This window comes from Paroedura picta, chromosome 8, assembly GCF_049243985.1.
Source record: "Paroedura picta isolate Pp20150507F chromosome 8, Ppicta_v3.0, whole genome shotgun sequence".
NCBI lineage: Eukaryota > Metazoa > Chordata > Lepidosauria > Squamata > Gekkonidae > Paroedura > Paroedura picta.
Window position 1 is genome coordinate 7939046 of NC_135376.1, and position 25911 is coordinate 7964956.

General features: G+C 47.7%; 1 protein-coding gene across 11 annotated transcripts in view; it reads left to right on the plus strand.

Annotated features, from left to right (window-relative positions):
- The window catches only part of MCF2L2 (MCF.2 cell line derived transforming sequence-like 2), a 205670-nt gene that overhangs the window by 130253 nt on the left and 49506 nt on the right, over window positions 1-25911 (plus strand). For all 11 annotated transcript variants that reach the window (XM_077348267.1, XM_077348266.1, XM_077348274.1 and 8 more), the window contains 3 exons: window positions 22457-22523; window positions 23217-23332; window positions 23948-24017. In XM_077348267.1, coding sequence (XP_077204382.1) covers window positions 22457-22523; window positions 23217-23332; window positions 23948-24017 — 253 coding nt within the window. The remainder of the gene's footprint in view (window positions 1-22456; window positions 22524-23216; window positions 23333-23947; window positions 24018-25911) is intronic.

Consider the following 25911-nt stretch of genomic DNA (forward strand, 5'->3'; position numbering starts at 1 on the left):
TGGCTGGTTTTGCCTCTTGTTTGGATCCTGCCTCTGGACATCGGCATACGCAACACTGTGTTAGTCGGTTTATAGCAGAAAAAAAGAGCAAGAATCCAGAAGCACCTTAATGACTAACAAAATTGATGGCAGGGAGGAGCTTTTGGGAGTCACCGCTCCCTTCTTCAGATTGAGGAAGGGAGCAGTGACTCCCAAAAACTCCTCTCCTGCCACAAATGCTGTTAGTCATTAAGGTGCTGCTGTATTCTTGCTCTTTTCTACAGGTTGGCCACTGTGTGGAGCAGGGGTAGTCAAACTGCGGCCCTCCAGATGTCCATGGACTACAATTCCCAGGAGCCCCCTGCCAGCGTTCGCTGGCAGGGGGCTCCTGGGAATTGTAGTCCATGGACATCTGGAGGGCCGCAGTTTGACTACTCCTGGGTAGAGGCTGGACTAGATGGATCTTCCCTCATCTGATCCAGCAGGGCTCTTTTGATGATCTTATGAAGGCCTCTCTGCCCTGTCGCTGGCCCTCCAGAGGAACTGATTGGCCCCTGGGTGAGACAGGATGCTGGACTAGATGGACCTTCACTGGTCTGATCCAGGAGGGCTCTTCTGATGTTCTTATTAAGACCTTGGCCTCTCTGCCCTGTTGTTGGCCCTCCAGAGGAACTGGTTGGCCACTATAAGGCAGGATGCTGGACTAGAGGGACCCGTGGCAGGCATCCAGCAGGGCTCTTCTGATGTTTTTATCTTGTTTTGGCCGGCTTCAGTAGCACCTTAAAGACAGGCAACATTTGTTCCAGGGTATGAGCTTTCATGAAGAGCAACTCCAGTAGAGAACCAGCTTGATGTGTGATTAAGAGCAGCTGCTTCTAATCTGGAGAACTGCATTTGATTCCCCACTCCTCCTCCACATGCAGCCAGCCGGGTGGTATTGGGCTCGTCACAGTCCCGATAGTGCTGTTCTCACAAAGCAGTTCTGTCAGAGCTCTCTCAGCCCCATCTACCTCAATGGGTGTCTGTCGTGGGGAGAGAAAGAGAAGTGAATTGTAAGGGATTCCTGCTTTGAGACTCCTTCGGGCAATGAAAAGCTGGGTATAAAAACTAAGTCTTCTTTACCTTGAAGACTACAAAAACCATGTGCCAATTTGTGACGAGCAAGAGTCCAACAGCACCTTAGACTAACAAAATTTGGGGCAGGGTAGGATCTTTTGTGAGACACTGCTAGGGACTTCAAGACTCTGGCTCTCTTCTCTGTTGAATTAAGTTCTCCTTTGTTCTGTGGGGTTCACAGAATCACAGAATCATAGAGTTGGAAGGGGCCATACAGGCCATCTAGTCCAACCCCCTGCTCAACGCAGGATCAGCCCTAAGCATCCTAAAGCATCCAAGAAAAGTGTGTATCCAACCTTTGCTTGAAGATTGCCAGTGAGGGTTTGCTCCCAAACAGTTTGTGCAATCTGGCGGAGTTATTTTTGCACAAGAAATTCCCATAGGGTCCCATGGTGTGCAGAGGATGGCTGAATGCCACACACAGCCATGTCCCAAAGACCACCCCCTTGTCCCTCTCGAGGATTTTGGAATGTTCCTCTTGCAGATTTTTAGGCAAAGCAGGTTGCCCATTTGCATCCCAGGCGCAAAAGGGGGAACAAAACGAAAAAACGCAGGTCTGCATGTCTCTTAGATGTGATGTTTCGTCGTCTTGGTGTTCTCCTGGGGCCTAAATGCCATCCGAAACTTGAGCAGTGGGAGTTACCCGTTATGCTGAGCCTCTAAAGAAATCCCTTATTTGTTCTCGGCATTGAAAACCAGGCTTCTGAAGACAGAACCTTTTAGAAAAAGCACACACCCCTCAGAAGGCAAATACCTTGCCTGTCCCAGACACACCTCAATCCCACAATCCAGGGACACGCCCTGCCCAAGAGAATTCTTGTCTCAATCCTGGATGAGTACAGAATTTTACATCCTGGTAGATGTGCCTGCTCTACTTATTTTACGTATAGAAGATACCAGGGCCCCCAGTCACTTGTGTAAATACATCTCAGCTAGGTTGTCAGTGAGCAATGGAGAAAAGAGCAGCCTAGGCTGGCCTTCTCCCTTTATGAGCTGCAGCAGTCCACAGCTGCTGGAGTGTTTGGGAGTTCAATTTAAAGGTAAAGGTAAAGGTATCACCTGTGCAAGCACTGAGTCATGGCTGACCCTTGGGGTGATGCCCTCTAGCGTTTTCATGGCAGACTCAATACAGGGTGGTTTGCCAGTGCCTTCCCCAGTCATTACCGTTTACCCCCCAGCAAGCTGGGTACTCATTTTACCGACCTCGGAAGGATGGAAGGCTGAGTCAACCTTGAGCCGGCTGCTGGGATTGAACTCCCAGCCTCATGGGCAAAGCTGTCAGATGGCTGCCTTACCACTCTGCACCACAAGAGGCTCTAGTTCAGTTTACCGCCTGCTTATATCTGTGCTTCGTGACTTAAAGGCACAGGGGCTTCAAAGCAAACGTTGGGGGCCTGTGTCCTCCAAAAACCTTCCCTCTTTTCACCACTTGCTGTAAATTACTTGTCCAGTGGTTGCTGGTGGTGGTGCGGCAGCTGACACAGCAATCCCTCATGGGGGTTAGGGATGCCAACCTCCAGGTGGCATCTGGGGGTTTCCCCCCAGAATTACGCCTTATTGATCCGTTCCCCTGCAGAAAATGGGAGTGCTTTGGAGGTGTGTTGTTTATAAACCTGCCGAGGAGGTTTGAGGCAGGATCATAAGTCTGCGGTGCAAAGAGCCAATTCATGGGTAGATCCCGTCTGCAGGATCCAGTCAGTTTAAGTGAAACTGACCAATGGGGCACACTGGTGGAAAGATCCCGTTGTCTGTGCATGTATATAAGTTGGGGGTTTTCAGAGGGGTGGGTCAGTTCAGTTCTTCTTGTACTGTGCTGGGGTCCTAATAAAGAGCTCCAGTGACTTTCAGTGTTCATGTCACAGATTTAACAGGGTGGATTCTATGGCAGAGGTAGTCAACCTGTGGTCCTCCAGATGTTCATGAACTACAATTCCCATGAGCCCCTGCCAGCAAACGCTGGCAGGGGCTCGTGGGAATTGTAGTTCATGAACATCTGGAGGACCACAGGTTGACTACCCCTGTTCTATGGCACTGAACCCCACTGAGGTCCCTTCCTCACCATTCCCACTTCTCCAGGAGTTTTCCCAAACTGAATCTGACAACCCTACCTCCGTTTCTCACCATTTCTCACCAGTAGCTAAAGGGGACCTGGCACCCTACAGGAGTTTTCAAGGCCAGGGAAGTTCAAAGGTGGTATGCCGTTGTCTTGGTGTAGTGGTTGGGAGAGCAGACTTCTAATCTGGCGAGCCAGGTTCTGTTCCCCGGTCCCCCACATGCAGCCAGCTGGGTGACCTTGGGCTTGCAGTCATATCAGGGCTGTCTCAGCCTCACAGGGTGCCTGTTGTGGGGAGAGGAAAGGGAAGGCGATTGGAAGCCGCTTTGAGGCTCCTTCGGGTAGAGAAAAGGGGCATATAAGAACCAACTCTTCTTCTTCTTCAGTAATAGCAGGGCTCTCTCAGCCTCGCCCACCTCACAGGGTGTCTGTTGTGGGGAGAGGAAGGGAAGGAGATTGGAAGCCGCTTAGAGACTCCTTCAGGTAGAGAAAAGTGGCCTATAAGAACCAACTCTTCTTCTTCTTCAGTAATATCAGGGCTCTTTCAGCCTCACCCACCCCACAGGGTGTCTGTTGTGGGGAGAGGAAGGGAAGGAGATTGGAAGCCGCTTAGAGACTCCTTCAGGTAGAGAAAAGTGGCCTATAAGAACCAACCTTCTTCTTCAGTAATATCAGGGCTCTCTCGGCCTCACCCACCTCACAGGGTGTCTGTTGTGGGGAGAGGAAAGGGAAGGCGATTGGAAGCCACTTTGAGACTCCTTTGGGTAGAGAAAAGAGGCATATAAGAACCAACTCTTCTTCTTCTTCCTCTGCACAATTACCCTGGACTCCCATCCACCTTCTCACTAGGAGAGGCCCTGCTTAGCTTCTGATAATGAATGAATTCAGGTGATTCCAGTTGTGGAGGAGGTTAAAGAAGCAACCTGGAAGGGAATTGCTTAGGCTACACTTTGTGGTCCTAACCTCCCCCCCCCCCAAAAAAGAAAGAAATTATGGGGAGAAAAAGAGTACCTTTTATTATCAGGATGTGGGTGGAAGCAATGTATATTTATTGATCTAGAGAATCCTTGTAATACAATGGCAGAGAAGTAGCTGTGTCAGTCTGTTGGTTGAGAAAGCAACAAAATATTTGTAGCATCTTAAATTCCGATAGAGGCTTCCTTCAGGTTAAGGTGTTGCCAACTGGAGGCCATTTCTTCACATGAAAACACACTAGGCAGGCCTTTTATGCAGGTAGTCTGAACAAAACAAACATATCTTTGAAATGCAGGCTTGGTAGTCAATAACTCGAAGCAAATAGTATCCTGCCCCTTTAACAGAGTTTTAATGGGTTACTATTGGCCAGGTGATGTCATTTAACTCCATGCCATAAAATGCTTTAGCCACCCACTTGCAGATATTTAGCTCCTGTTAAGGGTTTAAGATGTTTGATTTTCCAGGTTGCTGGTAAGTCTCATCATGCAAACAGTTTAGGGTGAAGCAAAGTTTGAGTCCAGAGGCAAACAAAGTTTTATTCTGAGCATAAGCTTTTGTGTGCACGCACAGGAAAGTTTATACCCACAATAAAACTTTCTTGGTCTTAAAGGTGCCAATGGATTTCAGCTTTGCTCTGCTGCTTCTGACCCACATAGCTACTCAACTGCATTTAGTGCAAGGTGAAATGTAATTATGTAAAATGCAAATCTAATCAAGAAATGTACAAGAGGCTAAAGGAAGATGAGAAGTACAGAGTGGGAGGACTAATCTCAGTTTGGGTACTGGAGGAATGGTGGGCTGTCCTCCCAGGGACAGGGGCAGGAAGTGGCTGGAACAAAAACTCTGATAGAAACTTTGTTATTTATATATATATATTAATTTCTATCCCGCCACTCCTGATGGCCAGCTCGTGGCGGCTAACAAATTACAAAGTAAAACCCACATTAATTAAAACCCATCATAAAACCCTTTTTGAATTAACTTTGTCTTGAGGGGGTGAAGAAAGGAGGGAAATTGCTACAAAAGCACTCTTATAAACCCCGGAGAAACTGAACAGAATGCAGTCTAAACACTGAAGGATGGAAAATCAGTGCAGAAGGGGGGAAAAACTCTGATGTAGTCCTCTTGGAAAGAGGGGTGAAATGCAGAAGGGGGAAAAAACCTGACTGAAATGTACTGTGAATACAAAGGAAAACACCGCTGCAGAAAGGCCCTAGTTAACCCTTGCAATGGGTGGGGAGTCTCTGGTTTTGCTGAAGGAGCTAAGAACTGTGGTCTTTGCATGTTTCTTGATTAGATCTGAGGAGGAAAAACAATTGTATTCCAGTTCAGACTTAAAGCCCTTTTAATGGTTGAGGCCAGCAGGAGCATGTAACAACATCCCATCGGGCCTCCCTGCTCTCCTCTCTTCCTCCCCCCACCATCGGATTCCGGGCCCTTGGATCCATACTCAAGGTAGCAATTATATTTAGATGGAGAAGCGGAGCATTTATATTTGAAATAACAATGAAATTAGTTTTATTGCTTGTTGTTTTTGCCTTTTTAAATCCACATACTGTCTTAAAGAGAGAGTTGCCAGCTTTGGGTTGGGAAATACCTGGAGATTTTGGGGGTGGAGCTTAGAGAGGGGTGGGACCTGAGTAAGATATAATGCCGTAGAGCAGGGGTAGTCAACCTGTGGTCCTCCAAATTTCCATGGACTACAATTCCCATGAGCCCCTGCCAGCATTTGCTGGCAGGGGCTCATGGGAATTGTAGTCCATGAACATCTGGAGGACCACAGGTTGACTACCCCTGCCGTAGAGTTCTCCCTACAAAGTAGTTTTCTCCAGGAAATCTGATCTTGATCATCTGGATTAGATCATCTGCATTTGCTGGCTCATGGGAATTGTAGTCCATGGAGATCTGGAGGGCCTCAGTTTGACTACCCCTGAGTAGTGAGAGATCTCCAGGTACCACCTGGAGGTTGGCAATCCTACTTATGCTAGTGAAAAATTACAAAGAAGAAAGGGGAGAGGGTCTTCTTTGGATGCGATGGGCCGTTTGTTGTGTAAATGTATTCTTTCTCACATAGTGAATTCCAAGAAATGGAATCAGTTAATTTTGGGGTATAAAATTGAGCTGCATTAATTCCATGTCTGTCTGTCTGTGTTTGCATTTGAGGTGTTCCCTCTCTTTTTCTCTTTCGATTTTTTTTCCCAGCTTGTGTACTTCCTGAGACCAAAAATTACTTGCTTTCTGATTCTCCATTTGTGGGTTTTAGGGACAATGGGTTTCTGTGTGCCAGGTTTAAATGCTTGGCAAGGGTGATGTTTAGAGTCTTTTAAGTATGTGTCATGTTGCCAAGGTTTGTTAGAGGAAGAGGCTCCGTACAATAATCTGAAATGTGAGAGAGGCAGCCAGGTACCTTGTCTCTGAAAGCCCTCGGCATTTTCCTAGGGCTGCGATGGAAGACTGCCAGCTCCGAGTTGGCATATACTTGGAAGAGTTCAGGGTAGAACATGAGAAGGGTGTGGTTTAGGGAGGTTCTTCAATGGGATATGAGGACACAGAGGACACCCTGCAAGGCCACCTCTTTCTCTAGGCCCCAAGGAAGTACGTCTAGCCTCAACCGGAGCCAGGATGTTCTCTGCCCTGGCCTCCAGTTGGTGGAATGAGCTCCCAGAGGAGATCCAGGCTCTGTCGGAGCTAGAGAGAAAACAGAGCTCTTCCACCGAGCTTTTGACCAACAGGAACAGCTAAAATGGGCTGGAATTTAAGCACCGGCCAAATGTCAGTTATGGTTGACTGATTAATTACCATGGCAAATGCTGACAATTTTTAAGCATTGAATTTTAATAGAACGCTTATCTTGTATTGTATATGTATTACCTTTTGTATGTGGTTTTATAGCGTTCACCGCCCTGATCTGCTTGGGAAAGCAGAATATAATCATAGAATCATAGAGTTGGAAGGGGCCATACAGGCCATCTAGTCCAACCCACTGCTCTGCACAGGATCAGCCAAAAGCATCCTAAAACATCCAAGAAAAGTGTGTATCCAACCTTTGCTTGAAGACTGCCAATTAATAACAGTAACAATGACAATAATACAAAAAGGGAACCCTGATCTCTGCCCCCTGGATATCCGTTGCAATCTCATAAGGTCTCTTGCTACTACCTGGAGCAGGGATAGTCAAACTGCGGCCCTCCAGGTGTCCATGGACTACAATTCCCATGAGCCCCTGCCAGCATTCGCTGGCAGGGGCTCATGGGAATTGTAGTCCATGGACATCTGGAGGGCCGCAGTTTGACTTACCCCTGTTATAGACGAACAACGTTTGTGGCAGGGAAAGAGCTGGTTCCCAAGTGAGCAATGATTCACAAACGCTCCTCCCCTGTTAATCTTTAAGATGCTCTTTTCTCATGCTACATACGGTATACGAGTACCCATCTCCTTCTGTCAAGGAGTCAGATTTTACAAGACACTGGGCAGAGGCTGCATGCCGGAACAGGACTAGTTAGCAAACCATTAAAGAACAAACACATTCCTCCAGAGTCCTGGGAGAATTATGCCGACAAAAAGATTCATGCCAGCTGAAAATGTCTGTTAGTTTTTTTTTTTTTTTTAAAGATCAGCAGTGTGGGATAGTGGTTAGAGTGTCAGATGTGGGAAAGGGTGCCTGCACATGAAAGCTTATACCCAGAATGAAACTTTTGCCGGTCTTAAAGGCGCCACCGGACTCAAACTTTGTTCTGCTGTTTACAGTGAAGCGGATACTTCATTTCCTTATTGCATCCTGTTTCTTTAAAACAAGCCGGTATATGCACGCAGAAGCACAAAGGGAAGAGGAACAAAGGGTCCCCAGGAATAAATTAAGGTCAATATTTTCATCCAATTTGGAAAAGCAGAATTAGTGGGGGGATATAGTTTTGCTAGGGAAGTGCCAGCTGAGTTTACAGGTATGGAAGGTACATGAGGAAGAAGAGTTGGTTCTTATATGCCGCTTTTCTCTACCCGAAGGAGTCTCAAAGCGGCTTCCAATCACCTTCCCTTTCCTCTCCCCATACCAGACACCCTGTGAGGGAGGGGTCTCCTTTTTCTCTCCGTCTGGGAGCATTTTTCTAAGCGCAACTTTAGCTTCAGCAAATTGTTTGTTGGGTGGATCCTTTACAGGACTGCGGCCCGATTTTGGAGAGAAAGGTTTTTGTCTGCCAGCCCAACCAAGCTGTTTGTTTTTTGAGAATCGCACAAAGAGAGATTAGAGTCTCAACAAAAGAGCCGCGTCTGTTTGCCGTACACCAGCGGAACACTGTTTGCACACAAAACAGAAGGATCTAGACTCCGGGGTAATTGAGACTGTAATTAGCCCCAGAGATCTGCTTTGGGATGAACAGATCAATAGCATACTAATCAGGTTTCAGACCACTGCATCACGAGCGCAAATGGTTTCGCGTGATCCCCATAAACTCAAGATTCAAATGGATAGCCGTGTTGGTCTGAAGTAGCCCAATAAAATCAGAGTCCAGTCGCACCGTTAAGACCAACCAAGATTTATTCAGGGTGTGAGCTTTCGAGTGCTTTGTTGGTCTAAAGCAGGGGTAGTCAAACTGCGGCCCTCCAGATGTCCATGGACTACAATTCCCAGGAGCCCCTGCCAGCATCTGGAGGGCCACAGTTTGACTACCCCTGGTCTAAAGGCAGATTGTGAATAGGTGGGCAGGAGGGACTTTCTTGTGTTGGAATAGGCAATGCCTGGTGTACAAAGATAAGAAGAGTAGAAGGCCCTGAAGGGGGCAGCAAGAAGACTGTAAGATAGGTCAGAGAGTTCAGGACCTTTCTACCTATTAAGTGTGCTTTCTTGTCTGTCCTTAGATGGCTTCTCTTAGGGCAATTTCTTCCTTCTTCTTGGAAGCTTCTCCTCTCTCTCCTTAGATAGAAGAAGAAGAGTTGGTTCTTATATGCCGCTTTTCTCTCCCTGAAGGAGTCTCAAAGCGGTTTACAGTCGCCTTCCCTTTCCTCTCCCCACAACAGAAACCCTGTGGGGTGGGTGAGGCTGAGAGAGCCCTGATATCACTGCTCGGTCAGAACAGTTTTATCAGTGCTGTGGCGAGCCCAAGGTCACCCAGCTGGCCGCATGTGGGGGAGTGCAGAATGGAACCCGGCATGCCAGATTAGAAGTCCGCACTCCTAACCACTACACCAAACTAGCTCCTATGTAGCCAGTTTGGTGTAGTGGTTAGGGAGCCATGCAGAGCAGACGCGTGTCTCTATCTCTCCCTGCACTCACAGTATGTCGTTCCATAAATAAATCCTTTGATCTCCTTTATCCTAAAATATAGTGTGTGCATATCTACGACTTATTTACCCTGCTAACAACTTGCATGCCCAGGGAAATGCATGTCGCCACTTGGAATCAGAAGGTGAATTTCTTCCAGGCCAGGCTGGACTCTGGAGATTTTTGGTGGGGCCACCGTGGGTGGGCAGGTAGTTGTGCGTTCCTGCATTCTGCAAGGGGTTGGACTAGATGACCCCAGAGGTCCCTTCCAACTCTATGATTCTGTGATTTCTACTTATTCATTCCATTTGATTGACACCTGCTGTCTTTATGGTCCTTTGCTATTATCCATCAGCATCCTGTGCCTCTTGCTTTTCAATCAACACAACGTTCACTAGGCAGTGTGATGCAGCGGTAAAAAAGGCGAATGCCATTTTGAGCTGTATCAACAAACCAAAAAAATATATTAAAAATTAATTAAGTCCCACCCATTCGGGAAACCCTTCCCGGACCTGAACACGAGATCTGAACACAATGGAAAAATGGGCAAATGAGAACAAGATGCAATTTAATAAAGATAAGTGTAAAGTTCTACATCTGGGTCAGAAAAATGAAAAGCATGCCTACTGGATGGGGGATACGCTTCTAGGTAGCACTGTGTGTGAACGAGACCTTGGGGTACTTGTGGATTGTAAGCTAAACATGAGCATGCAGTGTGATGCAGCGGTAAAAAAGGCGAATGCCATTTTGGGCTGTATCAACAAGGGCATCACATCAAAATCCCAAGATGTCATAGTCCCATTGTATACGGCACTGGTCAGACCACACCTAGAGTACTGTGTGCAGTTCTGGAGGCCTCACTTCAAGAAGGACGTAGATAAAATTGAAAGGGTATAGAGGAGAGCGACGAAGATGATCTGGGGCCAAGGGACCAAGCCCTATGAAGATAGGTTGAGGGACTTGGGAATGTTCAGCCTGGAGAAAAGGAGGTTGAGAGGGGACATGATAGCCCTCTTTAAGTATTTGAAAGGTTGTCACTTGGAGGAGTGCAAAATCCAACGACTGTGGCCTCAGATAGCCTCTTGGCAAGAGGCCGGAGTTCTCTTGTTCTCTTGTCAACAGTGGTGCCAAAGCTTAGGGTTGCTACTTAGGTTACCTTGGCCTATACAAACAGCAACCAATGATACAGTCGACTGGCTCTGAGCTCTCCTGCGCATGCCTCTGGAGAGCTCTGCATTTGCAGCCTCGCATCGTACGGTCTCAGAGTCAACAGGCTTTCCAGAGTAAGGGCCAAATTGAGGAGGGAAGAGGCACTATGGTTCACATTTATTTAATTAATTTGTATACCACCCTCTCCGAAGGCTCAGTTACGTTCATGTCCCCCTGGCTCTTGCTTTGGGGATTAATATCTACACCATTCGCACATAAAACGGAGTAGGAAGCCGGTCCGATGGGAGGCCAGTATAGAAACTAAATTAATGATAATCAAATGAATTAAATAAACAACCTTACTGTTGGCAGAGTATACATGCGCAATGAGGTTGACAGCACCAGGCATCTTCTTAAAAGAATAAAACGGTTTTATTAAGAAGAGAAACAACCATGTACAGAAAGAGGAGAGAAGAGAGACCTAAATAGCTATCTGTCTGACCTCTTCATTCTGTTATGCAGATGGCCCCTGTGCTAAAGGGCCCCGTTCCAACTGGAGTATCTAAACTCCACTTATCAAACTGGAAATAAAGGGTCGCACACCAAGTCCCTGTATCATATTAAAGGCGTTTAATATGGGAGCAGGTCAGCAAAGACAGCTCAGAGTTAAAACAGGGATTTCCCTTTTCATACCTTCCCCTCCGCATTTTCTCGCCTTTCCTGCCATTGCTTGAGAGGCAAAGGTTTACCTTCTACAGGTGTCTCCCCTAGGGGTTAATGCCTTTAAAAAACAACAACAGAAGTCACAGGATAATAGTTTGACAAAAGCAAGAAGATACATTTCCGCACCTGTTTCTGGTGAGCGTTGAGCTTCCTGTCTACTTTTAGCTTGTCAAGTGTGAGATCAACTGTTTCTGCAAAACTGTTGATTTTCCTACCGAAAACACACCTAAACCTTTGACCTTCAGCTTCTAAAAAAAAAAAAAAAGAAGTCTGTATCCCCTGCCTGCAGTTTTGTCTTTGCTTGGTGGAGAGCGGGGAATGGAAATGATCAAGCCTTTAATATTTCCTTAATCGACAGACCTATGCTTGACAGCTGTTGCATGATGGGTACAGAAAGAGAAGGCTTCTCTTGTCTATTTGTAACAAAGACCCAGGAAAATAATCTCTTATTATCACAAGCCAAGTGGATTCTTTATCCTTATCAGTTCTGTCTGTTGTGGAAAGACGTTTCCCATTGAGCCAATCGGGACACTGGAGGAGATAATTTTAAAAACATCGGGAAGTTCTGATACAACCATTCATTCATTCATTCATTCATTCATTCATTCATTCATTCATTCATTCATTCATTCATTCATTCATTCATTCTTGTATTTATCAACCGCCACTCCCGGACTCAGCCGGCTCGTGGCGATTTACAATGAAATCCATAAAGCCACATAAAAACAACAACAAATACACAATCATCAACAATATGGGCGGCAAAACCTAATCTGTTCACCTCCCTCCCCTCATCCATCCACAGCCGATGAAACTGGACCGCAATAATTCACTGCTCTCGGGAGAGGTGCCCATGCACAGAAGACCAATATGTCTAGCTACGATGTGCTAACCATTTGCTGTTTAATATATTACCTTTTTATCTTTTGAGAGAAAGATTGTCCTCACCGCTTGGACATCTCAAGCCATCTGGGGCACCTTCACGTGACGCTCTGTTCCAGTGACCTGCTCTTTTAGCGTTCCATTTGCACTGTTATGAAATCCGCTGTTTGCAACGCAGAGAGGTTTTGTCACATTCTTTTCTGTTATCGCTCCTCGCTGGGAAGGCCCCTGAAGACGGCTTGTGACTCAAGAGCTATTTGTGTTGTAGGGGAGACCTGCGAAATCCGATTCTTTAAACATGAGTCAGCTGCTAACAGCAGCGGATCCACGCTGACTGAGATAGGGCTTAGGAATTTCAGTTCTGTGAAGCTCTGTGTGTTTTCTGATTTGCTCCTTCCCTCCCTAGAGTATTGCTTTTAAATAAGAGAATTACTCAAATACTTCTGCCTTCTCACTTTCTCCTCTTCAAGAGGAAACAGGCTCGCTTTACCTGTTAATGCACCAGAAGAAGAAGAAGAAGAAGAGTTGGTTCTTAGATGCCACTTTTATCTACCCAAAGGAGTCTCAAAGCGGCTTACAGTCACCTTCCCTTTCCTCTCCCCACAACAGACACCCTGTGAGGTGGGTGGGGCTGAGAGAGCCCTAATATTACAGAAGAAGAAGAGCTGTTTCTTATATGCCGCTTTTCTCTACCCAAAAGAGTCTCAAAGCAGCTCACAATTGCCTTAGGCTGCCATTCCTAATGGAATTATGACACAGTATGGTGGGCCCAGTCACAAAATGGCCACCTCAAAATGACTCCCGCAAGAGGCGGAGCCAATCACAAAATGGTCGCTGCGGCTTGTCTTCAGTCACGCAGAAAAAATCCTGATGTTGTAGCAGCCGCCGTTGCCAAAGCAACATTTTAAAATATCCGGGCAGCCAAACGAAACCCTCGTTAAGCAAAAGCGTCAGGTGGCCCACCCACTTTCTAAAAGCGCTCAGAGGGCAGCAGGAAAGGTGTTTGTGGTAGGGACAGCCACAAACTCATCTGCAACCAAAATTCGGCCTGAACTTGAGCTGGGCTCGTGGCTGGTTGGATTCGGCTCTTCAGAGCCAGCCATTGAAATTCGACAGCTGAGTGGCAGGTCCACCTGCCTTTAAGCCCCTCCCTTTCAGACGTTTGACCCACAGAACAGCCTGTGGGCAGCCACAACACAGAAGGCCATGCGCCTGGCCTTACTTCTTCTAACCGAGCTAAGGCCTATTTATCTGTCATAATTTCCTCACTCTCTCTCCCTTGAGGGCAACGTTCACACTCCTTTCATCTTCCATTTTGGCTGGCGGCGTGTCTGCGGAAGCTCTGCATGTTCCCAGTTTTCAAGTCAGGCTGTAGTGTTGCACCACGAGCTTTTTAGGAAAGGGGGAGGGCTAAGGGGGGGGAAGCATTATAAATAATGAATAAACGAGGCTGTCACCCTTTGTCATTGCCGGGCGCAGGGACAATGGCTATCAGTAGGTAAGTATTACACACCCGGGAGCAGCTGCCCGATCTCTATTTCCCTGTCAGGCCTTGATCGAGACAAAGGAAATCCCAGCCCCGGCTGAACGCCGCGGCTGGCAGGTTGGCTGCTTTCTGGACAGTCTATAGTTTTCTCTTTGTTTTGTGCTAAAACCTTTTGAGGTCCCAACCTGAATGGCTCAGGCTTGCCAAATGTCATCAGATCTTGAAAGCTAAGCTGAATCAGTTGGCCATGGTTGGGGTCATTGGGTCCCGTCCCCCCATATACCAGCAGGTGATTGGGGGGGGGGTAGAGTTACCAGATCGAGGTTTGGAAAGCCCTGGAGGTTGAGAGAGAGGATCCCTGGAGAGGACAGGGGGCTCAGACGCGTATGATGCCACAGGGTCCACCCTCCAAAACATCCAGGGGGACTGATCTCTGTTCTCTGGGGATGAGCGGTAATTCCGGGGGAATCCCCAGGTCTACCTGGAGGCTGGCTGTCCTAGCTGTGGTTAGTGCTTAGACAGGAGACCACCCCCCCCCCAGGAAGTCCTATTTATTTTTCCTTATTCACGATTGTTGTACACAATATGCAACGTTCTTGCAACACTCCTGCAAAAATCACTTCGTTGTAGCGCTTTTCGGGGAATCCACAAAAAAATCGCTAGACCAGGGGTAGTCAAACTGCGGCCCTCCAGATGTCCGTGGACTACAATTCCCAGGGAACTGTAGTCCACGGACATCTGGAGGGCTGCAGTTTGACTACCCCTGCGCTAGACTCTTGAGACCAACCTGCAACACATCTGAAAATGACATGTGCATTCTCAGTATAGCGGTGGCAAAATGTCCCTCCCTAATCTCTCGTACCCGAGCTTCCGGTGTCGCGATCGCCATTTCCCTCCCCCCTTAAACCGGCAAAAGCAACGAATAAGTGGTGCTTCTTTGGCTGAAATCCCTCCACAAACAATTGTCTGTAAAGTTTCCAAGCACAATACAGCCCCCTGGTCGACACTGCCCATAATTTCAGCCAGAAATTGCACTGGGGGGGGGGGGGATTTTTTTTTTTTTACTTTCAGAACGTGTAAACGATTAAGCGCCAGCTCCTAAGCCAGCGAAAAATGTCTTTCTGATACATAGAATGAACGAATATGCGTGCTAGTGATGTTTTCAGGTTTTAAAAAAACAGTTTTTAAAGGGGAGCACGAACACAACAGTTAATTGGCTATTCTGTTTGATTGACGGCCAGGGGTGGGAGGAAGCACAGAAAAATATCACCTCCGATTTCGGTGCGTTACAAGAACAGCGCTAGTGGGAGAGCCTTTCCTTCCGTAGAAACGGCTGTGTGCATTACCCAAACCTGCCGCTTTTGATTGCAGCGCTTTTCAATAGCGCTCAGAATTAGCCACATTGCCCGTTGTGCGGAATGTCCCCCAGAGTTGCTGTAAGCCAGCCACCTGAAACTTTCCTCCAACTTCTCCTTCAATTTCATTGGCTCTCAGAAGTCCATTACATGGAAGAGGGCGAAGGCAAGTCTGTCTTTGCTGCTGCAGGGGTTTCTTCACAAAGAGATATCCCTTTGCATGTGCAGTTTTGCTCAGGCATACAAGGGAAGAAGGAAGAGGAGTATGGGCTGAAGGGGAGAGTGGCTGCAGTGGAGAGCACAGGTGCAGGCACAGGGCTTCTTATATGCCGTTCCAATCCACTTTCACCCCTTTCCCGGCCGCTGCCATGACCTGCATTGCAGTGACCTCCAGCTGCATCGGGCCGTGCTTGTTCTGTTAGATCTGTCAGCTGCCTTTGATGTGGTCGACCATGAGCTGCTGGCCTACCGCTTCGCCGGGACGGGGATATGAGACACAGCTCTTAGCTGGTTACACTCCTTTCTCCATAACTGGACTCAGAGGGTGGCTGTGGGGGATGAGTTGATGTGCTCTTACTGAGTCCTTTGTGGAGTGCCTCAGGGCGTGGTGCTCTCCCCCACGCTTTTTAACATCTTAATGCACCCTCTGCCCTGGCTGGTGCGGAGTTTTAGGCTGGACTGTCATCAATATTCCGATGACACCCAGCTCTATCTCTTCATGGACAGCCGCCTGGACTCCCCACCCCTGGAACCATTTGCCAGATGTTTGGAAGCCGTGGCTGAATGGCTTGAGCAGGGTCATCTGAAACTTAACCCCTCCAAGACGCAGGTTCTGTGGCTGGGAACTAGGAGGGCAGGACAGGAAGTGTGCTTACCTGTCCTGGCTGGGATGCAACTTATGACCATGCCCCAGGCCAGGAATCTGGGCGTGACCATAGATGCCTCATTAATTTTGGAGGCACACATCAAGAGGGTAGCCTGACAGGAATTTTTCACCTTTGCTAGGCTTGGCTACTAGTGCCCTACCTGTCTTCTGAACACGTGGCCGTGGTGATCCATGTGACGGTCACCTCCAGAGTAGACCTTGACCCAGAAATTGCAGCTGGTGCAAAATGTGGCTTTGAGGGTCCGCATCCAGCCTGTGCTGAGGCAGCTGCATTGGCTACCTGGATCCAGTTCAAGGTTTGGGTTTTGACCATTCGCAGTCTGGGACTCACATACTGAAGGACCATCTTTCACCCTACACCCCCCGCAGGGCGTTGTGCTCTGCGGGGTACTATTTTGTTGGTTGTTCCCAGCCCCAGAAAAGCTGCTTGACCTCAACCATGTCTAAGGGCTTTTCAGTCCTGGCCTCCACTTGGTGGAATTAGTTCCTGGAAGAGCTAAGGGCCCTGCAGGAGCTTTCTGCATTCTGCAGGGCCTATAAGACGGAGCTCTTCCTCCAAGTTTATGGTTGAGTCTGAGTGGAAGATCTGATTGCCCCCCCCCCACTAGGTGCTAATGCAACAGTACGCCAGGGCCATCTTTTGGCACCGGGTTATGGCACCCTCTCACCACTTCCTCTATTGGCTGTTATTGGGGGGGGGGAGTAGTTGATTTAAACCGCCATGTACCTTATTCCTAATTAGCAATTCTTACGTGCTGCTTTTTGATATTCTTAATGGGGTTTAATTGGGGGGTTTTGGATGGACTGTTTGTGACCCGCCACGAGCCGGCTTTGGGAGTGGCGGGAAGTAAGAATCTGAATAATAATAAACTATGATTTATGTGGAGTCTCCCCATCTCCCAGAGTTGACATGCTGGTATATTTGTAGAACCACACCTGTTCTGTGCCTTCTGGCAACGCCCTTTCCTTTAATTGCCAACGCTTCCCTCTGCTTCTCCTGGAAAAGGTCCAATGGGAGGGCAGCTGCACCTCTTTCAGTCACATGACTAGGGTGCTCTCACGTGCAACCCGGATGGCCAGTCTGACTGAAGTCGAGCACGGCAGGGGGAGAGGGGTCCTAGTCTCTGCCGTGTTGTTGTGATACCCGAGTGGTTTAAGGATTTATTTTTATTTATTTTAGATTTATATACCGCCCTTCCATACGGCTCTGGGCCAGTTTACATATAACATCGTATACTTGTAACATGATTACATAGAACATTGCAGCAATATAACAAATATTTATACAGCGATATATAACAAATATATCAAATAACAAATATAACAATCATAACATGTCAAACAGAACAATATTTAACTGGAACACTGTCACAGCTTTGGGCAGGTTCAGTCATGGGAGGGGGTGTCTGGGGGGGGCAGTGGATGTTTTTGGAGCTGGTCGGCCTCAAGCAAATGCCTGGTGGAGGAGCTCCCTTTTGCAGGCCCTGAGAAATTGTGAAGGTTCAGACAGGGCTCTGATCTCCTCTGGGAGCTTGTTTTACCAGGTGGGGGTCAGGACCACAGCCAGTTGGAGGTGGCAGAACGTAAGGCTCTTTTGGGTGTATAGGTGGGAGGTGGTCTCTCAGGTACACTGGGCCCAGTCTACATGCTTCTGATGCTGTAGCACCAGAGCCAGTGTAAAGGTGGGAGCAGCCAGACTGGGGAGCAAGGAACCCCCCCTCCCACACACACAGTGAAAAAGAGTGTCATTCCATGTGTCCCTGAGATGGCTCTCTAAACTCTGCTTAAAATCTTCCAAAGAAGGAGAACCCACCACCTCCTGGGGAAGCCTGTTCCACCGAGGAACTGCTCTAACTTTCAGGAACTTCTTCCGGACGAATATCTGAAAATTATTTTGAATGAATTTCAACCCATGGGTGCCTGGCCCTCTGGAGCCACAGAAAACAACTCTGCTCCATCTTCTATATGACAACCCTTCAAGTATTTGAAGATGGTTATCATATCACCTCTTAGTCGTCTTCTCTCCAGGCTAAACAGACCAAGCTCATCAACCTTGGTGTAGTGGTTAGGAGCGTGGATTTTGAATCTGGTGAGCTGGATTTGATTCCCCGCTCCCCCACATGCAGCTAGCTGGGTGACCTTGGGCTCGCCACAGCACTGATAAAGCTGTTCTGACTGAGCAGGAATATCAGGGCTCTCTCAGCCTCACCCACCTCAATGGGTGTCTGTTGTGGGGAAAGGGAAGGTAAAGGTAAGCCGCTTTGAGACTCCTTTGGGCAGCACATAAGAACCAACTCTTCTTTGTCTTCGTTGTCTTCTTCTTTCCTCGTATGACTTGGTCCAACCCCCTCACCATCTATGTAGCCCATCCCTGAACATGCTCCAGTTGTGGTGCACAAAACTGAACACAGTAATCCAAATGAGGTCCAACCAGAATAAAGTGACATCACCCCCTAAAAAAGCCAATTTCTCCAGGGGAACGGATCTCTGTTGCCTGGAGATGTGCTATACAACCAGGGAACCCCAGGTTCTACCCAGGGACTTCCGTCCCTACCTGGAAATCAGAAGAAGAGTTTGTTTTTATACCCCACTTTTCACAACCTGGAGGCATGTCAAAGCTGCTTACAATCACCTTCTCTTCTGCTCTCCACAACAGACACCCTGTGAGGTAGGTGGGTCTAAGAGAGCTCTGACAGGTCTACTCTGTCAGAATTGCACTATCAGGACTGTGACTAGCCCAAGGTTATCCAGCTGGCTGCATATGGAGGAGCGGGGAATCATCCCTGGCTCATCAGATTAGAAGCCACCTCTCTAAACTATTATATGAAGCTGGCTCTTGGTGTGAGTCCAGGCCCCACCTGGGGGTTAGCAACCCTATATACCACCAAATGTGGCAGGCCCATCCGCTTAAAAAAAAAAATTCTCTTGACAGCCTGGCAAGCTTGGCTCAGTGAACAGATAATGCAAAATGTATATATTTCTCGGCTCTTGTCTCTAGATTGCAAAATATTTAAAAGCATGCAAAGCTATCTAAGGCGTGATTCAGAAAAGGACGGGTTTCGCAAGCAAAAACAAAACCAAGCCAGGGAGTGTCACTCCAGTATTTCTGATTCCTGCATCCAAACGTTCCCCCAAAACGCAAGGCTCCCTCTCGCCGGTGGGCAGCTAAATCAGTCGGTGCAGATGTGGGTGTCTGTTCCTAAGGAGTTGGGTGCCATGTGGGTTCTTAAGGCGCAATTCCCAAAAGAAGCCCAAAAATGCACTGCCACCAACTGGAAAAAAATCACAATGTCCAGTGGGAAAGTAGCGATCAGGGCCCTTTTATCACTAGGCTGGGGGCCCTGCCAAAGAAGCAGCATTTATTGAATTCCTGTAAGGCTCTTGTTAAAGGCATGCAAACAGGACTACTTGGGATGCCAACCTCTAGGTGGGACCTGGCGATCCCCTGGAATTATAGTTCATCTCCAGACTAAAGAGCTCAGTTCCCCTGGAGGAAAGAAGGCCGATTTTTCCACCCAACGTTCATGTGATGTGGGAGGGGTGAGCACTTCTCCCTCAGTTTTTCATCTATCACCATAGGAAAGTATCGATCAATGGCATTATACCCTAACAAACTCCCTCCCCTTTTCAAACCCTGCCCTCCCCAAACTCTAGCTCAGGGGTAGTCAAACTGCTGCCCTACAGATGTCCATGGACTACAATTCCCAGGAGTTAAGCTGTAAAACTGGGGTCCATTCCGCACGACTTCAAAGTAGCAGAAGGGTTGCAAATTGTAAATGCTACTAATTTGCAGTTCCGCAAAACATCGCACACAATCTGCCACACTCCTGAAACAGTCCCGCAAAAAGCGATTCTTTGTAGCGCTTAAAGGGAAATCGGGAAAAGTGGATTCACCCTCCGTAAAGCGCTACACTCTTGCAAACAATCTGCAGCACTAGCGAAAAAGACCTGTGCGTTCCCATTGTTGTGGTTCCAGCAAAGTCCCTCCCCCTGGCTCTCTCCTCCGAACTTCCGGCAAAGCGATCGCCTTTTTTTTTTCTTGGAGCGAGCAGAAAGCAACAAACCGGCGAGGCTTCATTCACCCAGCGAGGCTTCTCCGGCTACAGTCCCTCCACAGAAGTGCTTTAAAGCTCCCCTAAGTCCCCAAGCACAACACAGCCCCGTTTGCCAGTTCCCTTAATTTTCGGCCGAAAATCGCCCCTGTGCAGGGGGGGGGTTCTTTTCACTCGGAGGAGCGTGGCAACGATGAATCGCCAGCTCACACGCCAGCTGCCAGCTAAATGGGGGTCTCCATGCCAACTGCCAGCTAAATGGGGCTCTCCGTTGCAAATGAACGTTTATTGGTTGCAACATGTTTGTGTGGTTTTTTAAAACTTTTCTTAAAGGGAAAGGGGCTTTCCCGGAGCATGATACCAACCATTGGCTGTTTGTTTGACTGACGGCCAGGGGCGGGACAAAGCACAGGAAAAATCGCTTCCTGTCTAGCGATTTTTGCAAAACCAGGATTCCACTAAAAAAAACAGGTATGCGTAACGCCGAGATTGCACTTTTAAAAATAGCGTTTCCACTTTGTGGGACCAACTGGCAACATTGGTCCTTGTGCGGAAACACCCTGGGGGATTCCCCAGGTCGCACCTGGAGACTGGAATCCTTAGCCAAGGGCCTATGTATATATATAAAGGTAAAGGTAAAGGTATCCCCTGTGCAAGCACCGAGTCATGTCTGACCCTTGGGGTGACGCCCTCCAGCGTTTTCATGGCAGACTCAATACGGGGTGGTTTGCCAGTGCCTTCCCCAGTCATTACCGTTTACCCCCCAGCAAGCTGGGTACTCATTTTACCGACCTCAGAAGAGTGGAAGGCTGAGTCAACCTTGAGCCGGCTGCTGGGATTGAACCCCCAGCCTCATGGGCAAAGCTTTCAGACGGCTGCCTTACCACTCTGCGCCACAAGAGGCTCATATGTATATATATACACACACACATATATATATACACATATATATATGTATATATATGCACACACACACACACATATATATATACACACACACATACATAAATACATACATACATACACACACACACACATATATCTATATACATACATACATATATATATACATACATATATACACACACACATATACTGAATGTGTATTTTCTAACTTGTGCTGTAATAAATTTGTTTTTAATGGGTATTTTTGATGCTTTCTGGACAGTTTGGTTGGATTTTGGCCTGTCGCCAAAGGTTTTGCTCTGCCCTCTGCCAGGTTTGTTGCTCCTCCTCCTTTAGACTTAGCCCAGCCTCTTATCCCTCTCTGTGAAAAGTACACACTCCCTACACATGTGACATGATTCGAACAATAAAGGAGCTATATAAATGCTAAGATAAATCACTGTTGGTTTAGTCTAACCAAACTGTGGCAATAATAATTATGTCTCTGTTTTTTAATGTCAAACTTCAAGAACTTTTAGACACCTAGTGCCTACGCTCAAACTTTAGGTTAGAACCTTGCTCCCTGAAGAGCTTGTTTTCTTCATGTATAGTGCATTTCGCTTTAAATTTAGGGAAATCACACCTGCCTGCAATCTTAAACAGGAGGACTGCAAAGGATTGATTGGACTAGATCAGGGATAGTCAACTTGCAGTCCTCCAGATGTCCATGGACTACAATTTCCATGAGCCCCTGCCAGCAAACGCTGGCAGGGGCTCATGGGAATTGTAGTCCATGGACATCTGGAGGACCACAGGTTGACTACCCCTGGACTAGATGACCCAGGAAGTCCCTTCCAACTCTATGATTCTATGATTCTATGTCCTATGATTTTGCTGAACGTATAAGCAATTTCGACGGATTTGAAGCATTTCTACTGAATTGACCTCCAAAGTCAACATCCCTGCCCTCATCCCCATAACAAGACAAACATTTGCTGTACTTGTTCCACATTCCCCTTTGTGTTTTCTGGATTGCCTCTTTAAAGCCAGAGTCTCTTTGTTTGGCTGTTCCAGAGGGACTTTGGCCTTTTATGCCCTGGTGTTGTCCTTTGCTTTCACCATGCATTGCCATCAGGATTTTTCCCCTCCTGCTTTTCACCCCACTTTCATATTGTGAGGGGTTTTTTTGTATTCTGTGGTCAACTGTGCATCAGTGCTAAATCTAGAGCCAGCCTTAGCAAATAAGTGATGGTGAGGGGGGTCCGTGATTAGCAGTGATGCCATAAATGTCTTTTCTTGTATGATAATGCATTTCTTGTGCACCCGATATTCACTGTCTTCTGTTCCCGGCTCAGATAGTACGCCTGACTCCAGCCATGCAGTTAATGTACATAGAAGGCAATTTTTGTGTGTGTTTAGCCATACTCTGCAACACACCCATATATTTATTTAAAACGGAAAGCCCTGGCAACCAATCAATTTGGGTTTCCAAGCTATCTTCCCCACAATTTTCCCTTTCCAGGCCCAAACCTGGTAGAGGTGGAATTTGGATGCAACTAAGATTGCAGGCAGGTGTGATTTATCTAAATTTAAAACTACATCTCTCTCTCTCTCTCTCTCTCTCTCTCTCTCTCTCTCTCTCTCTCTCTCCCCTTTAGCCATATTATCAATGAACTGATAGAAACAGAACGGGTTTACGTGGAAGAGCTTCAGAGCATCCTTGAGGTAAGTTGAGCCTACACAGAAATGCAAGTTGTTGAGAGGCACAGTAAAAGAGAGAAACAAGGTCTTCAGGGACAGCGCTAGGCTGCCTTCTTCCAGCTCTGCCGTTGATCTGACACTTGGCGGCCCATCAAATCTGATCCTAATTTATGTGTTCCTCTCCTCCTCAGACCTCCACGCTTGTCCTCTCTTGATTTTGAAAACCGCCGTGTGGACATTCTGTTAATTAGTTGCCCAGTAAAACGCAGACTCAAAGCACACTTAAAGTGGGTCGACGGTACATTTTTCAATGTGCTTGAGAGTGCTTGTTGCTTTTGTTTCCGTTTCTGTGCTTCCGACGGGATATTTGCTTTTCCGAAGAGTCGGGCTGGGGGGAGCCGTAGAACTGCTGCTGGAGTCTTCGAAGGTCGCCCCAGTGCAATGTCATCACTTCTGGGTTTGCACCAGAAGTGATGATGTGGCGTTGGAGCGATTCCAATATCTCCCCCACCCCCCCCCCGTTAGGCTCCCACCGGGTGCCAGCACTGAGCTGACAATCCTACGGCAGAGTATGCCGGTCCGAGCCATTTTAGAGTCATTTTGGAGGTGGCTGGTATGCCCTTCTTACGCTTTTTCTATTTTTTGAAGCTAACAGAAGGTGTCTTTATCTTCCCCCTCTCTTTCACTCTCCCCACTCTTCTCCACTAACGAAATTAGGGCTACGCGTCAGAGATGGACAATCCAGATTTGATTCACCTGATCCCAACTGCTCTTTCCAATAAGAAGGACGTTCTGTTTGGGAACCTCTGGGAAATCTGTGAATTCCACAACAGGTATGCGCACTCTTTGGCCAAGTCGGCTTGGGAAAGGGGAGAGGCGTTGGGGGAAGGAAATGCCAGGTGACCTGGAGCCTGACAAGGGGCCCTTCGATGTGTGGTTATTCACTGGTTATTCTCCCAGTATACCCCCAAGTGACTGCTAAGATCTACAAATGCAATTATGCTGGTAGACCCTGGCCCTAAAGAAGTGCGGCTGGCCTCGGCCAGGGTTAGGGCCTTTTTGGGCTAGGCCTTAGCCTAGTAGAATATATTTCTGGTAAAGACACAGGCCCTGATGGAGCTATCAAACTTCTGCAGCACCTGCAAAACGGCACTATTCCACCAGGCATTCAGCTGAGGGCAGGACAGACAGACAAACTGTACGCACCCACCACCCACAGGCAGCCCCATGCCACCCTGGCATACTGAGACTGAGCATTCGGGTAGATTTTTTAGTATTATTTATTATTATTATTATTATTGTTTTTACATTCTGATTTTAACCCTATTGTAGACTGTTGTACACTGCCCCAAGCCTGGTGCAGAAAAGGGATACCGAACAAATCAAATAATAAAAACAAACAAAAAGACCTACTCCCTCCTGAAATATTTTGTATCCCTTTATTTCAGAATCTTCCTCAAAGAGCTGGAAAACTGCATTGAAAATCCAGAACTCCTTGGCCGGTGCTTTTTAAAAAGAGTAAGTGAACCCTGGTCATCTTCAGGCGGGTAGCCGCATTGGCTGTCCAGTAGAAGAGCTCACCACCTCCTTAGGTGGCCGATTCCGTGGCCGAACAACTCGGACCGCGAAAAGGTTTTGCAGAGAGAAAGCAAAATGATACCAGTGTTCGTGGCCTTGACCTGGAATAATTTGGAGCTCAGATTACTGCTGGAAGACATGGCTGCCCAACTTTGAACACAGGAAGTTTCCTTCTACCGAAATTAGCCCATCAAGGTCCGTACCGTCTGCTCATACCAGCAATGGCTCTCCAGGATCTCAAGGTGAGATCGCTCACGTCACGTCGCACCTTGCCGTTTCGACTGGAGAGCCCCAGGATTGAATCTGACCACTTCCTACATGCCAAGCAGACGCTCGACCCCTAAAGCAACAGTCCCTCCCTCTTCCCTCCCCTCACAACTTCCCTCTGCCTTGATTAGCTGCCCAATGGGCATACCAAGTTTCTGCTTGTGTCCATTTTCCCACGCCGGCTCAAAAAGCTGCACCTGTTGAGTTGTTGCATCAAGCCCTGTCCAGCCCAGCAGCCATACAAGGGGCCATGTATAAAAGGCCATTGTTCTAAGCCGCAAAAGCAAGCCCCGTTTTTTCCTGGTCGCTTGATGACCCGGATGGATGGTGGGGTTTTATTGTATTGTCCGTCCTCGTGCTTCCCTTTCCTGCTTGCTTCTCTCTGCTGCACGTCCTGGGAAAGAGATAGCCAAGCAAGGGGAAGGAAAAAGAACGCTGACGTTTCGAAGAGAGACGCTAGTAGCAACCAACAATGTTTCGTTGATCCCAGATGGCTTGAACGGGTTCATGCTACTTCAGCAAAATGTGAACACCCGTCCTAAATGGACAGTGCTGTGCTGGAAATGGGGTGGGGAAATTGGCAGAGATGTTCCCACAACAAGATAGCCCCTACTGGCCTACTCCAAGAGCAGCTGGCTTTAAGCTGGGCTGTATCTGCACTTACTTTGTTTATTCCATTGCGGATCCTGATGAATCCTGATCAATATGAACTTGGGTCTTCCTTTCCCCCCCCTCCCCCCATTGAAACAGAAAAGTATTCTGCACGTGGTTAGGGAAGCTCAGAAGGGGAGGGGGAGCCAAGCACAACCAGAGCATCTTTCTTTTCTTGAACGATGGTGGGCGGGGAGGATTGGAGACAGCAAAGGAGGGAGAACTAAACCAAGAGGCAAATCTCTACCAACAGAAGGTAGGGCTTCTGAGAGAAATTGGAGCTTCCCCTTTAAGGAAAGCTTGGCCAATCAGGGCTTCTCTACCATGGCAAATTTGAAGCAGGCACTGGCTCCGCATGCTTTCTCATGCTTTCTCAATCCGATTCTTCGAATATTGAGGGTTAAAAGCACTCCAAGATATTGTAAGATAAAGGTAGGGTCACTCCGGATCAAGCATGCATCTTGCAGAGGGAAAATTTAAATTGGACAATCTACTGGGATTACAAATGATCTCCAGGCATCAGAGATCAGTTCCTTCGGAGAAAAAGGCCACGTTGGAAGGTGGACTCTAGCATTGCACCCCATTGAAGCCAGTTTGGTGTAGTGGTTAGGAGTGCGGACTTCTAATCTGGCATGCCGGGTTCGATTCTGCACTCCCCCACATGCAGCCAGCTGGGTGACCTTGGGCTTGCCACGGCACTGATAAAACTGTTCTGACCGAGCAATGATATCAGGGCTCTCTCAGCCTCACCCACCCCACAGGGTGTCTGTTGTGGGGAGAGGAAAGGGAAGGCGACTGTAAGCCGCTTTGAGCCTCCTTCGGTTAGAGAAAAGCGGCATATAAATCCTCCCCAAACTCTACCCTCCTCCTGCTCCATCCCTCAAATCTCCAAGTCTTTCTGACCCCAGAGCTGGCA